This window comes from Perna viridis, chromosome 14 (assembly GCF_037379345.1).
Source record: "Perna viridis isolate PV_CMFRI_1.1 ecotype Kerala chromosome 14, ASM3737934v1, whole genome shotgun sequence".
NCBI lineage: Eukaryota > Metazoa > Mollusca > Bivalvia > Mytilida > Mytilidae > Perna > Perna viridis.
In genome coordinates this window covers 25,648,705-25,665,245 of record NC_142458.1, presented here as the reverse complement: position 1 = coordinate 25,665,245, position 16,541 = coordinate 25,648,705, and the positions used below count along the sequence as shown (strand labels likewise).

At 33.4% G+C, this 16,541-nt stretch overlaps 1 protein-coding gene and 1 long non-coding RNA gene across 4 annotated transcripts in view; one reads left to right on the top strand and one right to left on the bottom strand.

The window, feature by feature from the left end:
- Positions 1–16,541, top strand: part of LOC148598769 (transcription termination factor 3, mitochondrial-like) — a 27,357-nt gene extending 10,816 nt beyond the window's left edge. For 2 of the 3 annotated variants that reach the window (XM_088560221.1, XM_088560223.1), the window contains exons 6-7: positions 6,326–6,416; positions 14,882–15,187. In XM_088560221.1, the coding sequence (XP_088416347.1) occupies positions 6,326–6,416; positions 14,882–15,159 (369 nt within the window). In that variant the 3' untranslated portion in view covers positions 15,160–15,187. Of the gene's footprint in view, positions 1–6,325; positions 6,417–14,881; positions 15,188–16,157 lie in introns of those variants that run through there. The other variant, XM_088560222.1, reaches the window with a different exon arrangement.
- Positions 583–7,108, bottom strand: LOC148598770 (uncharacterized). Its single transcript, XR_015918348.1, has 2 exons — positions 7,035–7,108; positions 583–630 (listed from the first exon to the last, which is right to left on the bottom strand). It is a non-coding gene; the product is annotated as an uncharacterized LOC148598770 (long non-coding RNA).

Sequence of the window (16,541 nt, the reverse complement as noted above, 5' to 3'; positions counted from 1 at the left end):
GCTTTATTTATTAAAGTTACAAGATGAGTTCAAATTGTATTCCCATCAAATGAATTTTCACAAAGTGTGCCTTTGAACTTTTAGTTGTTTTTTTTTTTTTTTTTTTGTTTCGGTCGTGCAGACCACATCCTTTATGAAGCTATATCTTGATAAATTACAGTGTTGTTATAGAATGATTTTTAATAATTGAGTTATGTCCCCTGAACTTGTTGTATTTTGTTGGTAGGTAGGGTATTTAATGCTTAAAAGAATTTGGGGTCGTATAATTGTATGGTGCTGTCTGTGTCGTTGATGTGTATTGATTTAATGGGTTAATGACCCATCTATTTTGGAAGGAGGGGCCAAAAAAAGTTTTTTTTAAAGAATATGAATTATAAATAACTCCAGCTGAAGCATATGGATGTCAGATTCTTTACAACTATGGTCATACTGGCATTGATTTTTGGGGTTAGGATTTTAACCATTTAGGAATGAGGGAGAAAAAAGGCCCTAGACACAAGTGCTTTCCTGATGTGTGATCAATAACTTGATGTAATTGAATAAATCTCTTTAAAATTGTACTACATGGTGTAATACTTAAAATGAACGTGGAATTACTTTTAATTCACATATGGAGGGCATTGAACTCATCTACAAAATAAGAAAAAAGAAATATATGAATGCACATACAAAATACAAAAAGCAAATTATAGAGCATTATTGCGAATATTCAAACAAATACTATCTATCATATTGCACTTGCATGTTCAAAACATATTGAACACATAAATAGAGCACAACTCAACAATTAAGCAGTTAAAGTAATACCTGCAGTTAACTATAATAGTACACAAAATGGCCATTAAAGTTCTTTAAGACTCACTATAACAAGGTACCTTAGTAAACTGAATACTTACAGGGATTTCCAAAGTACTCTAAATTAGATTTGGTATCTGATCAATATATTTAATACAGGTTTTCATTTAGTATTACCAAAATTTTGTACTCAAATTTTAATTCAAAACTGTTCAAACTGCATTTTTTTTTATCAGGAGAAATAGGAGCAGTAGGATTTCAGACTGCAGGGATGGGGGATGTGGTTATGCTGTACTGGGCTTAATATGAATTAAACGATGAACAAATTAAGGCAAAAATAAACTTGGAGGTAGAGTTTGTGAAATATTATTATTTCAAGCCAAAATTTTTTTTCCCAATTTTAAGGGTGGTGGAGGCATATGCCTGTCCATGGATGTACACCTTGGTAATTCAGTTTACAATGGTCTTTAGACATAAAACCAAAAATGATCTGTTGGGATAGATTTCACACTAAAGTCACAAGAAATTCAAAAATAAATTGGGTTATGGGACACAGAATTTGTGTTTATTGTAGAGGAAAATTTGGAACTATCTCCAATAATACAAACTTGTCAGTGATAATTGTCACTGCTATGATTATAGCACTGATAAAGTGATCAAATCAGAGAATATAAACAGTGTTTGATAGTGATTTTGAACAAGTCTATGTGACAGGGTCTTTAAGTAGCAGTCTTTATAAAAATCAGACAGGAGTTGATTCATGCATATCAAAAACCCACCAACTCACTTTTATTTCTTATTCTTTTATTCAGAAACACAGACCACATTACCACACTTAGTTTTTCATCTGTTGTTGTGAGGTAAAAGTTACATAGATACATATATATATATATGAAATTGGTACTTTGCAAGAGTTATCGTTCTTGATTTGGTTGATTTCAGTGGGAAATTTATGTATGGTTTTTAAAAAAATATAGATCTGTTTACAGAAAAGGCTTTTGTTATGTAACTTTATACATATGTAGATCCAAAAACATAGTCTGTTTTGTTTTGTTTTTTTTTCTGCACCACAAAACACTGCCTGAATTTTATATGGGTTGGTACTTAAATGACTTTGAATATATATTCCAGTATTTGATGGCCTTGCTTTGTCCATAAGTAACATTTTGACAAGATATTATATAGCATCTTCTGAAAATGTGTCTAAATTACAAAACTTTTTATTGTCATGTTTATTTGACCTAAGGTCATGAAGGTGGCCATTATGATCTTTTTACAATAGACCAAATCTTCACCTGTGAGGCCTAAAGTAAAATTCTATTTGATAAAGGTTACTGTAGTCTATACCTAGAACTACTTGCTCTATCCAATAACTAAGTTAGTTTTGTATTTATTATAAATCTGATTCAATGTAGGGTACATACTGTTTACAATTGTCAGTCTCTCTGTCTAATAATGTCACAACTACTTGTTATTTTGGCACAAGCCTCGTATTGGCATTGGTGTGGTTAATGGTGTAGTAGTTTTTCCACAGTAGTCAAATTTGAAAGAGGGAGGGTTATGATAATGCCAAAGTACTTTAACTCCACTGAATGTTTTGCAACTGTCCCAAGTCAGGAATTGCTGGCCTCTGTATGTCTTGTTTCATTTTCTTTTTCTGTTTACTTTGCTGGAGTATTTGGGGGCAATTATTTTGCTGTACTTGTGTTCAATGTTTTAGGACCAGCTGCTGCCTGTCCTGTGGTGTGAGGGTTTCCTTGTCATTCATTGAAGCCCATAGGTTGCCTTAAGCTGATATTTTTCATTAAGTTGGGGTTGTTGTCTCTTTGATATACTCACCATGTCATTTGATTTAGGCCTTCGGGGACAACAACTTTTTTAGTGAATCCCTTTATATTTTAGCCACATACTGAAGTTGGTTTGTGGGTGACATGTATCAGTAGTGGGCATGATGACCCAATCTATTTAAAATTAGACCTATTAATTGTTCCATTCAGTTACGGCATTTAGGATCTAACACTCCATTCTACTTCTTTTCAGATGACCTTTTCAGAATTAGGTTTTTTCCCTTTAAATAATGCTTTCAAACTCATGAAAAATGAAATCTGATTGGCTGATCAGGTCATCAGAACAGAAAGTAGGTCTTATTCTAATTAGATTGGCATCAACCATGTTGAATCCCACTGTTGAATTATAATGAATTCTCTATGTTATTTAGGATTTCATGTCCTTATTTGCCAAAAAAATAAAAATTAACTTAACCAACATAACCAACATAAAAATATCAGAGTTACCAATCTTAATAAGATTCACCTAGCCACTAAAACTAGTTATAGGTGACTCTGACTTCTTTACTGAAATTGCTGGGGCGGGTCCAAACACTTTGAAAAGGAGGGATGGGAGCCAGGGTTCCTCAGAAAAAGGGTTGGTGCGAGGACAATACTTGCCATTTTTTGTTGATTTTACACATGAAAATGAAAATTTTCCAATACAATGGAGGGATGCCAATAAATATTTTTCATCTATTTTATGGCAGGGTTATATTTGTAAAACAGAAAAGATGTCAAAATTGTTTAATTGTCCTTTAGACATTACAGTTTGTATAAACTGACATAAGACAAAACAGTTTTTATCAAATGACATTAGACAGCACATTTTGTATCAAGTGACATTAGTCATTACATTATGTGTATATTATGATAGTGCTTTATATGTTTTACCCTATGTCTAGTGTATTGACATGTTTTTATGTTTGTTTGTCTTTTAAACATGTATGATGTGTGTATGCTTACCTACAGTTGGGCTAAAAGCTCCTGAGAGCTTATCTTACTTGTTATATGTACTCATTAACCCAACTTTAAATAAAAATTACTTACTATTACAGTTTGTATCAAATGACATTAGATATTATAGTTCGTATCAAGTGTCATTAGACATTACAGTTTGTATCAAGTGTCATTAGACATTACAGTTCGTATCAAGTGTCATTAGACATTACAGTTCGTATCAAGTGTCATTAGACATTACAGTTTGTATCAAGTGTCATTAGACATTACAGTTTGTATCAAGTGTCATTAGACATTACAGTTCGTATCAAGTGTCATTAGACATTACAGTTCGTATCAAGTGTCATTAGACATTACAGTTTGTATCAAATGACATTAGACAATACAGTTTGTATCAAATGACATTGGTCATTACAGTTTGTATCAAATGACATTGGTCATTACAGTTTGTATCAAATGACATTGGTCATTACAGTTTGTATCAAATGACATTGGTCATTACAGTTTGTATCAAGTGTCATTAGACATTACAGTTCGTATCAAGTGTCATTAGACATTACAGTTTGTATCAAATGACATTAGACATTACAGTTTGTATCAAGTGTCATTAGAGATTATAGTTCGTATCAAGTGTCATTAGACATTACAGTTCGTATCAAGTGTCATTAGACATTACAGTTTGTATCAAATGACATTAGACAATACAGTTTGTATCAAATGACATTGGTCATTACAGTTTGTATCAAATGACATTGGTCATTACAGTTTGTATCAAATGACATTGGTCATTACAGTTTGTATCAAGTGTCATTAGACATTACAGTTCGTATCAAGTGTCATTAGACATTACAGTTTGTATCAAGTGTCATTAGATATTACAGTTCGTATCAAGTGTCATTAGACATTACAGTTTGTATCAAATGACATTAGACATTACAGTTTGTATCAAATGACATTAGACATTACAGTTTGTATCAAATGACATTGGTCATTACAGTTTGTATCAAATGACATTGGTCATTACAGTTTGTATCAAATGTCATAAGACATTACAGTTTGTATCAAGTGTCATTAGAGATTATAGTTCGTATCAAGTGTCATTAGACATTACAGTTTGTATCAAATGACATTAGACAATACAGTTTGTATCAAATGACATTGGTCATTACAGTTTGTATCAAATGACATTGGTCATTACAGTTTGTATCAAATGTCATAAAACATTACAGTTTGTATCAAGTGTCATTAGACATTACAGTTTGTATCAAGTGACATTGGTCATTACAGTTTGTATCAAATGACATTAGACAATACAGTTTGTATCAAATGACATTGGTCATTACAGTTTGTATCAAATGACATTGGTCATTTCAGTTTGTATCAAATGTCATAAGACATTACAGTTCGTATCAAGTGTCATTAGACATTACAGTTTGTATCAAGTGACATTGGTCATTACAGTTTGTATCAAGTGTCATTAGACATTACAGTTTATATCAAGTGATAATATAATTCAGTGTTTCTGAGGAAATCAGTACTTACATGTACACTTCCACTTTGTTAGTGATTTTCTCTCCACTTGTGAGAGATATTTTTCTCACTTCTTAGTCAAGTTATTATTATTTTCAGCCATGTGAGGTTTCCTTTGAAAAATCAAACATATTCCACTGGTCAGTGGGTGTCTCAGATATAACATTGTGACATCACAATAAAACATTTTATTTTGACATCTTGAAAATACTAAGTAATTTCAGTAAGCAGTGTATTCTAAATTGGTGTTGTAATCACAAAATACAAATTTTAGTTTCAAAAGTGAAAAAAACACTACCAAAAAAATGCAAAGCAGAGAATTCTCTGACACCCAAGCTAGGGTAAGATTCGAAGTTCTCTACCAAGGCTCTGCCGAGTTCAAAGTTAAAAAAAAACCATCAAAATCTTGCATTCTCAGCAGTGTTAGTTTAATTACACTTTATTTAAATGTGTAGGATTTCCCACACTTGAGGTAGAAATCCCAGGTCTTTAATAGGGACTCTTGTAAGAACATAATACTCTGTAAACCAATTTAGATTAGCCAGTAATTTATCTAAATGCTAATTTTGCCATCAAGAAAAAAATCATGAGAATAATTTGTCACAAATAGGCCTCCTTTCAAAAGAATGTATTTCAGGAGAGAGTTAGTTGCAAAAAAGTTGAATATTCACGAAATTGGATTATCATCTTAAATTGCAAAAAAAAGTTAAATTGTATTTGCAAAAATGAATGGTACCTCAATTTAATTTTCTGTATTTCTCTTCAGTCTACCTCTAATGGACCCCAAATGTAAGAAACTATTGTAACTTATTTATCTGTGTTTTTTTTATAGACTAAGATTAGATTTTTGTGTGTATGTTTCTGAGATGTTAAGGGATGGAATTTTTGGCTTATAGAAAAAAAATACTTGCCAAAGAAGCAGTTTGACAAGCATCTATGATCTTGAGTAAAAAAATATATTTTGCTCATAGGAAATTATTTATGGATCTTTTTTGCTGAAATCTTAACAGGGTGAAAACTATTTCTGGCCCACATGATGATCTCAGTCAACCTCTCCCCTGAAATTTTGTTTCCCTGTCATGTTCCCCTGACAGAGGCAGTACTTACCAGCAATGTTTAGAGAATGGATCTGTTTTGTTAGATTTTGCTGGTTTTTTTGAAACACCATTATTTTTGAACATGACCAACTAAAATGATCTTGTTTCTTCTTTCAGGAAAGAAATTTATTCATACAAGATGTGTTAGGTTTTACAGCAAGTGAGGTTAAAATAATGTTTGTCAACAGTCCAAAAGTATTTCTGTCAAGTAAGTCTTTAAATTTCATACAACTGTTTAAGTTTAATTTGGTTTGGTACATAATCAAAACACTTCTTAAGTAACACTCCAGCTAAGAATCATGCAAAATGTGATTCATGGGTAAAAAGCCTACATATTTTTATATTTGATATTTTGTTTGAATTGCCTTAGTAAACAGAAATTTTCGTTCAGTTTTTCATATTACTCGTGTTCTTAGGAGATAAAAATTAAACAGTATGCACTGTAGATTTTAAAATTAAGGGAGACAACTCTGTAAATGACACTCAAGTACAATAGAATCTATTGGATTTTCAATGTTGATTATCTCCTAAGAGCAGGTAGATTTGAATGAATTATTACACATTTCATAGTATAGACCCATAAAACAACTTAATTACAAAAATAAAAATATGTAGCTTTTTTTTGTGGTGTATCACATTTTTCAGATTTTGCATGATTCTTACAAAGACAGCCACTTAGCTACAAAAGTTAGTGAAGTGGGTCTGGTTTCAATATATAAACATCCAGATCTGATTAAATATTATGTTGATCTTTGTCAAGTTCTGGATTTGAGGGATAATGTAGCCAACCAAATCAACCATTATTTATATACCATGTATATCTTACCAAAGGTTTGTATAAGGTTATGTTACTAGATTCCCATCCCATTCCGTCCCATCCTGTCCTGTCCCATGTTGTTTTCTGTAAAGATAAACTACTAAAGAACTACTTGTTAGATTTTAATCAGAAGTGGTATAAATGTTAAGTGGAAGATCAATTTACAAATACTCATTTACATAGAAGCAGATGGTTTCAAGAGGAGCCCTATTAGGAAACACATATTTGCCATTACCTCTGCTTATACTGAGCCAATAATAACTAAACTTGGCAGAGAGAATAAACATGATGGTTGCCAGAAACTGTTTTTGAAGATCATCTCCTCCGAAACCTCAAGTGACAATATTTTAAAATTTCATAGGATTGTTGATCTTTGAATTCCCTCTACAAATTGTGCACTTTTTGTGTAACTCAGCTACTGCAGGGAATGATGTAAAGAGGGACTACATCGGTGATTTTTATGTTTTGTTCTATTTGATTAGATAATATGACCACCATATTTGAATTTTCTAAATGCGCAATTTTGGCCTTTCATGTTCTTCTGTTTTTTAGCTCACCTAGCCAAAGGCCATGTGAACTATTGCTATCACTTTGCATCTGTTGTCATCATCGTTAACAATTTTTCAAAATTCTGACACTACTGGACCAATTGAAAACAAACTTTATTTGAATGTTCCTTTGGGTATCCTGCATAGAAGTGATGTCAGAATTTTTGATCTGTGGAAAAACATGGCCACTGTTACTTAAAATAGAACATAGGGGTCAGACAGTAGTTTTTTGCATATATCTCCTAAACCGTAAGGTTAAGTAAAATTCTGGATAAAAGTGTTTAGCATGATGAGATCTATCTGCGGTCAAATTTAAGCCATCTTTGGAGTTATTGCCCTTTTTCAACATTTTTGCTATTTTTAATGTTATTTCTTTTATAAATCTTTCCTCTGACACTATTTGACCTTTTGGCACCAAATTTGATACAAATGTTCCTTAGGGTATTTTTCATAGAACTGATGTAGGAATTTTTTATCTATGGAAAATTGTGGCCACTGTTACTAAAAATAGAACATAGAGACCAGTCAGAAGTTTTTCTCATATATTTCCACAACCATTAGGGTCAGCCAAATGTCTTTGAAGGATGAAAATTGGTGTTTTTTTTTTTTCAGTTTTCAGCCAATATCTTGAAAACTATGATTGAAAGAATGAAACTTTCATTGATGAAATGATCCTTATGATAAGTCCTACTAACAACTCCTTGTTAGAGTTATTGCCTTTGAAAGGCAAAAATTTAACCAGTTGTATGGCACACCAAAGCCACATTAATTCCGATAATATGCTTTTATCATAGATAATAACATATTATATGAATTAATGTGGTTATGGTGCACATTATCACACAAATATTGTCTAATTTTCCAGATTCAGATTCAATATTTTATTAAAGTCTCACCACATGTACAATTTAAGACATGTCAATATTATAATAAAACATAGTATATACAATAATTAAAGATTATCATATACTAAAAGTACATGTGCCATTCTATACAGAATTATAAGAGACAGCAAAACATGAATTAGTTGAATAAGACATAATATAAAAACACTTGTAAAAAGTAACTAAGCTTAAAAGATAAAATGTTATCATGAATACAGAAAACTGTTTCTTCTATTTAAAATATTAAAGCAGGTTTTGGCAACTATATCGAAGCATTCAACACTTTGAAACATAAAAATAAATTTATCATCATCAGATAAAATATCAAACTCTCTATTTACACCTTTGACTTCATAAAATAATTGTTCTTACAAATCTACATATAGAGGGCAAGCTAATAACACATTTGTCTCATCCTCAATCTGATCATTACATATAAAACATACTCGTTCATTGACCTCTTTATTTTCATTACGATTAGTTTCAATACGTAAGGGGGCTACGCCACACCTAATTTTGCAAATGCACATCTATATCTGTGAGTAATAGATTTACTTAAATATAATTCTGCTTCAAAAGTAGTTTTAAAAAAATTTTCCGTTGCCATTCAATTTTGTACTTATGAAACAACATCTTCTCAATTTGAGGAATTAAATTCTTATAAAATATATTATGTAAATCTGTATATAGATCTAAGTCACATTCTCTGAATTTTTCCATAGTTCTAAAACACCATATTTTCTTATTACAGATAGCATTTCTATGGCACCATATGAAAACTCTATGATTAATTCTATCTATGGGCATAACATTAACTCTAGCCCAGTGTCTAAAAACACAGCTCCATTGTTTAACATTCGGATGTCTCCAGCCCATATCCCCATTAATTACTTACTTACTGCCCTTTACGCCACTGGCATGTAGGGCAGCAACGAAGTTCCTCCACTCTTGTCTATCATTGGCAAGTTTCTGTAATGTGCCCCAAGTCTTCTTATGTTCTTTGACTTCTGCTTCAATGGTGCGTCTCCAGGTGATCTTTGGGTGTCCTCTCCTGCGTTTTCCCTCAGGTGTCCAGAATAGGGCTGTTTTTGTGTTGTCTTTTGGGTCTTTTCGCAGGACATGTCCTAACCACTTCCATACTTTTTCATAATGATAGTGGCCATGTCTTCTTGTTGGCATCTATTAAGGAGGTCCTGATTACTGATCTTAAGAGGCCAAAATATTCTTAGGATCCTCCTCAAACTCCTGGTGTGAAAGGTTGAGGGTTTGTGTTGGTCTAACTCTGTTATCCTCCAGCACTCTGACCCATAAAGCAGGATAGGCAAGACGCAACTGTTATACAATTTTAGTTTGGTGCGGATAGTGTACTGTCCTAATCTCCAGACAGGTTGCAATGCTCCTTTTGCTTTTGAGAGTCTAAGGTGGATGTCGCTCTCCGCACCTCCATCAGTTGTAACTATACTACCGAGGTATGTGAATTTGTTGGTAAAAGGTAGACATTGTTCGTGCAGTTTGATAGGTGTTGGTGTGTTTACATTAAACATCATAACCTCGGTTTTCTTTTTGTTGATGTTTAGCCCAATTTGTCCTGCAAAATTCTGAAGTTTCTTGGTCTTTTCTTGTATGTGTTGGTGGGTGTGAGAAAGCAAAGCTATGTCATCGGCAAAGTCTAGATCTTCCAGGATGGAGAAGGTATTCCATCTGATGCCTCTTGGTGTATCTTTCGTTGTTTGTCGCATCACCCAATCAATGGCTATGATGAAAAGTGTTGATGACATAACACAGCCTTGACGGACACCAGTTTTTACACTGAAATACATGTCGCTGTTGTTTCCGACTCTGCATCTGAAGTTCTTGTAGAAACTTTTAAGTCTATAAGTCTATAAGTTGTTGTGGTATTCTGTATGATCTAATTATTTTCCATAAACTTTCTCTTATGTATGCTATCAAAAGCTTTTTCAAAATCTATAAAGTTAATATAGAGTTGTCTCTGCCATTCAGTGCTCTGCTCAATAATATTGCGTAGCGTGAAAATTTGGTCGATGCAGCCTCTACCTGGTCTAAATCCAGCTTGTTCTTTTCTCAATAGTTCATCTACAGATCTTGCATTTCTTTTGATGACAACTTTGGCTAGTATCTTACTTGGGATAGAAATCAAAGTAATACCTCGCCAGTTATTACAATCATTTAATGACCCTTTCTTTGGTAATTTTATGATGGTTCTTTTGTTCCACTCATCTGGTACTTTGTCTTATTCCAGATATCTTGAAAGATGGGATGGAGAATTTTTGCAGATAGGTATGGATCGTTTTTAAAGAGTTCTGCATTGAGATTATCACTACCTGGTGCTTTCCAACTTTTCAGACTTTTGATTGCTGTTATGATTTCAGATATTTCTGGTGGTTCTATATCTATGTCAAGCTCTACTTCTGCATCTTTAATTTCCGGTTCTTGAGAAGGTGGTGGCCTGTTAAGTAACTCTTCAAAATGTTCTGTCCACCTTTTTTCTTGAGCTCTTTCTGAGGTTAATATGTTACCCTGTTTGTCTTTGACAGGTAAATTTGGAGATGATCTATTCTTCCCACATATAGTTCTTGTAATTTTGTATAATTTACTCTGTTCTCCTTTCTGTGCTGTTTCTTCTGCATTATTTGCTAGCTTTTCCATAAAATTCTGTTTGTCTGTTCGAACTAGTTTCTTAACTTCTTTTTGTATTGAGCTGTATTCTTGTTGGAGTCTTTCTTTTAGCCGAGGTGATTTGGTCTTATCTCTTTTGGCTTTAATCTCTCTTCTATTATTTATTGTTTTCCAAGTTTCAGGTGTTATCCAGTCCTTATGTTTTTGCTTTTGTCGCAAACCTAAACACTCTTCGCTTGTTTTTGCATATATGTCGGTTATTTTGTTCCATTTTTCATCAATATCATCCACAACATCTTCCAAGATATTTAACGCTTCATAGCGATTCTTGAGTGTTATTGAAAAGCCATTTTTTACCTTCAAGATGTGAAGTTTTTCTGTATCATAACGAGTGGTTGTAACTTTCTTTCCAGCTGCTCTGAGCTTGAGTCTGATATTTGCTGTAACAAGTTGATGGTCACTTTCTACATCAGCGCCTCTTTTGACTCTTACATCTAGCAAAGATCGTCTCCACATTCCATTTATCATGATGTGGTCAATTTGATTTCTGTCTCTTAAGTTTGGTGAATACCACGTTAACTTATGGATATCCTTATGAGGGAATAGTGTGCCTCCAATGACATAGTTGTTGATGTTGCAGAAGTCAGTTAATCTTTCACCATTTTCATTCATACTACCACATCCATGTGTACCCATAGTTCTTTCAAAGTTCAAGTTTTTGCCTACTTTTGCATTCAGGTCACCCATGATTATTTTGATGTCATGATGTGGGGTTTGATCTAACTCTTGTTGAAGTTGCTCATAGAATGCATCTTTGTCTTCATCGCTGGCATCATTTATTGGAGCACTGAAGTAGCGTCATATTAACTTGTTTACCCCTCAGTCTAGCCATGATCAATCTGTTGCTGACTGGTTTCCATTCCATCAGGGTTCTGTCTACTCCTTTCTTTAGAATGATGGCTACTCCCTCCTGATGTTTCCCATCTTCTCTTCCTGAGTATAGTACTGTTTCGCCTGTTGTTTTTATCTTTCCAGATCCTGTCCATCTACTTTCACTGACACATAAAATTTGTAGTTTGTATCGTTGCATCTCAGCTGTTATCTGTGCGAGCTTGCCTGTTGCATACATCGTTCTCACGTTCCAACACCCGATGTTTGTATTGGTTTTTACCATGTTGAGGGCCTCCCTAGTCATGTTGGTAGTCTCCTCTCGGCTTTTTCTACCTGCAGTCATGAAAACTCCACTGTTGGTGCGGTGGGGGCTCTCCTCCACAGTTGTAGATTTTTTCTTCGTTGCTGTTTCTGTAACATATCTTTTTTTTTACAAGTTAGGGTTGTTAGCCCTAAGCTTAACCCCCATAACTTGGAGAACCAGTAGATTTTCTGTAGGGGGATCCTTCCCTTAGATGGATGCATCACCATGCTAACGAGTACCATCTTTACAGATTTTCTGTCTGGGTTTTCTCCCATAGCCTTTGACTGTCCAAAGCCTTCTACAAGGCAGTAGTGTGATGCTATTTAACCCATAGCTGGATCAAGGTTGATGAGTGCTAGGGCGTATCCACACGCCGATGGGCCTACACACTGCATCTCTAGGGTCCTTGATACTCCGAGATCCTCTACAGTTTAGCCTAGGATACTAGACCCTAGTTACCGTGTGCTGTCGCGAGGAGGCACTGTAGAGGTCTTAGACTGGTAGAGGCTTTGTACTGACAAGAAAGACTTATGCACTCGGCTTTCTTTTTCACCTACAAGTAGGCTAGTCAGCGGCAGTAGTAGAGTCTTCGACTCCCTCTGCACTAGGCGCATATCCAATCCCTGTGATAATAATCACTAGTACACATCCCCATTAATGCCATCATTAAAAACATATTTACCTAGACCCAAAAAATACCTAATAGCTCTGTGCTGGACAGCCTTTATACATGAAATATCTCTGGTGACCCAGATTGCTGCACCATAGCTAACTACTGACCAGACTAAGCTATCATATAGTTTGGTAAAATTTTGTACTGGAAACCTCCATGTGTTTTACTTTTTGCAATTAATAAACTAAGAGTTCTACTGGCTGACCTTGCAACAGCTTTTGCCATTTCATTATAATCAAGGTGCTCAGTCAATAATAAACCAAGATAAGTATAGCTATCAACAACACATATTTGATTGTCACCACATGAAAAAAATTCTACTTGTTCTATTCATAGAAGGAGTTCTAAAATGTAAAATTTTAGTTTTATCTAAGTTAACATTCAGTAGCTTTTTATTACACCATGTATTAAGCACATCTTATAACAACTGAGGATCATTTTCAGACTCAGCAATGAGTACTGTATCGTCTGTATATAAAGGAATATTTACCTTTTCACCATCAATGTCAGTACCTATATCTAATGCCTTTACATCAGTAACAAGACTATTAATATAAATATTAAACAGTACAGGAGATAACACACAACCCTGTTTTAAACCTGAACTGAGTTGTGTATGTCTGTTTTCCATGTCTGGTCTTTGTCCCTGATTGCATTCTTTTGATTACCACTATAACCTTGGTCCCCTTGATTACTCTTTGACAATAAACCATTCTGTCATATTACCGTTCAGTTTAATCGCACATTCAACATGAAAATATATATTTTTAACAGTATTAAAAAAATGTGTACTAATACCCAGATGAATTAAATCACTGAATAATAAATTTCTATTTACTATGTCATACGCCTTCTTAAAATCAACAAACACAGTAAATGTAGACAATTTTCTCAGTTTTCTGGTCTCAGTAATAGACGTAATTGTATATAAATGATCAATTGTACTTCTACTACTACGGAAACCATTTTGCTCATCATGTAAAATATTTCTTGATTATAACCAAGATACAAGTCTGTTATTCAGAATACTGCAATATGATTTATATGAAAAAGGTACTAGAGTAATTTCTCTGTATGACTGAGGATCTCTCGGGTCTGATGTAGAACATTATGGTATAGGTGTTATAATTCCTTTACTCCACATAGTGAGAGTCTTACCATATTTAAACCATACATTAAATAACCTTTGTAATATATCAACAAAAACATTATTTTTATACAATTTTACAAGTATCATATCAATCCCTGGTGCTTCACCATTATTAGCTTGAGTTAATATCTTTAATACCTCATCAAAACTTATCTCAGAGTCTAAATATACATCAGAGACAACATCTAATACATGGTTATCTGAACAAATTATCTCCAGATAATGATAAAATGAAATTGCTTAACAAAGGTCTTTATGAAAAGCCTTCTTTGATATGTAATTATCTACAGATAAGGAATAAATTGATGTGATAAATTTATTTTATATTATTTTATAAGGCCTTATCTGAATTAATTTGGCAAAATTGTTCTTTACCACTTATCAAATTGACCAATCAGAGCCGTTACTGTTCTTTAATTTTTAAACAACCATTATGGTAAGTTCAGTACGTAGTAATTATACCAATCCCCCAAAAAATAGATTTTTTTATTTTTGATCTAATTTCAATTTTTTTTTATTTGATTTCAATTTTTTTTCAATATAATGTCCAAACCTTTTGATGTATCCATATAAATTGTCCTTATGCTTAAGTGTGTCAAAAACTAATGTTGTGTCCACACTTGCCCCAACTGTTCAGGTTTCGACCACTGGCTTCATATCATGCTGCGCTGGCGAAGCTTTTTATTGGACTATATTCTCATTTTTGTCTCAGAAAAATGATAAATATGATTTGGGTAGCATATCAAAGTAAATCTATGTTCTGTTACAGGTGAGGTGAAGTTCTCTGGAAACTTTGACTATCTTCACAATGTGATGGAGCTATCCCATAAAGACATTTTAAGATGGCCACAGATATTCAAAACAAGAACTCATAGAATTGAACAAAGACATAGATACTTAGCTAGTCTTGGACGTGCCCAGTACAACCCTGAGAAAGAAAATTTTGTGTCATTACACGATCTTGTTTCTGGAACAGATGATGAGTTCTGCGACAAGGTTGCTAAATCTCCATATGAGCAATATAATGACTTCTTAAAAATGTTATGAGAGGTAATAAATTTTTTTTTAATTTCAATACGAGTTCTTGAATTAAAATGATTTTGGTATGCCATTGTATTAGAATCAGTACTTCACAGTTCTATATCCGTTTCATGCAGTCATGGGCTATATGCTTTGAAATTACTTTAATTTTTAGCTCACCTGGCCTAAGGCCATGTGAGCTATTGCCATCACTTGGCATCTGTTGTTGTTAATCATTTTTTAAAGCTCTTATCCTCTGACACTACTTGATCAATTGGAACCAAACTTGGTTTGAATGTTCCTTGGGGTATCATGCATAGAACTGATGTGGGAATTTTTGATCTGTTGAAAAACATGGGAATAGGGCTTTTAATAAAAATAGAACAGAAGGGTCAATCAGTAGATTTTCACGTAGATCTCCAAAACTTAGGTTTAGCCAAACTCTTACAGTTGCTGAAATGATTCTTATTACAAGGCCTTCAAAAGTCCTCAGGGATCAAAGTTGTCAGGTGACACCTTGTAAGAGTTATTGCCCTTGAAAGATGGAAAATGATGTTTTTTTTCTCTTTTGGTACAGTTTTCAGTCAATATCTTTAATTGGTAGAATGCAACATTCAATTGCTGAAATGATCCTTATGTCCTACCAAAGTCTTCTTGAGTATAAATTGTTTGACAACTCCTTGTTAAATTTATTGCCCTTGAAAGACAAACTTTAACCAGAATCACCCCATTTTCAAACAGACTTAAATTAACATATTGGATTATCTCTTTTTGAGTCAGCCAACAGTAACTATATTCATATATGTATATGCACATCTACATAGCATACCCAACCTTCACATAAAATTACATCAAAATCCCTTGCACAGTTTAGGGGGGTGTTACAAGATTTTAACTTGTAAAACCCTTAATTTGGATTATCTCCCTTTAGAATTTTCCAAGGGTACTTAATATTTCTTTATGCACATCTAAATATGATACTAAACATTCCTATAAAATTATATAGAATTCCTTGAACATTTTAGGAGGAGTTGCACTTACAAGAAATGTGAACAGACAGATGGACAGTCAGACTGGGTGGTTCCTATATACCTCAAAACTTTGTTTGCTGACGTATATAATACAATAATATAATTTGTAAAAAAAAACCAACAAAACGAAACATTGATTAATTCATTGTAAAGTAAAATTTGATTGTAATATTTGCAATTTTCTTTCTTTTGTTCGTTTATTGTTTTGTATTAAGGATATGATAGATCATACATTGTAAAGTCCCGGATTTTTGGTGGTCTAATGTCAGTTTGTGGTTAAAGTACAGTTTGTTATATTTTTTATAGGTGGTATTTAATGCCCTGGGGTACATTCAACGATGAATTTAATGACTAGAATAAAACTGACAATGAGATTGA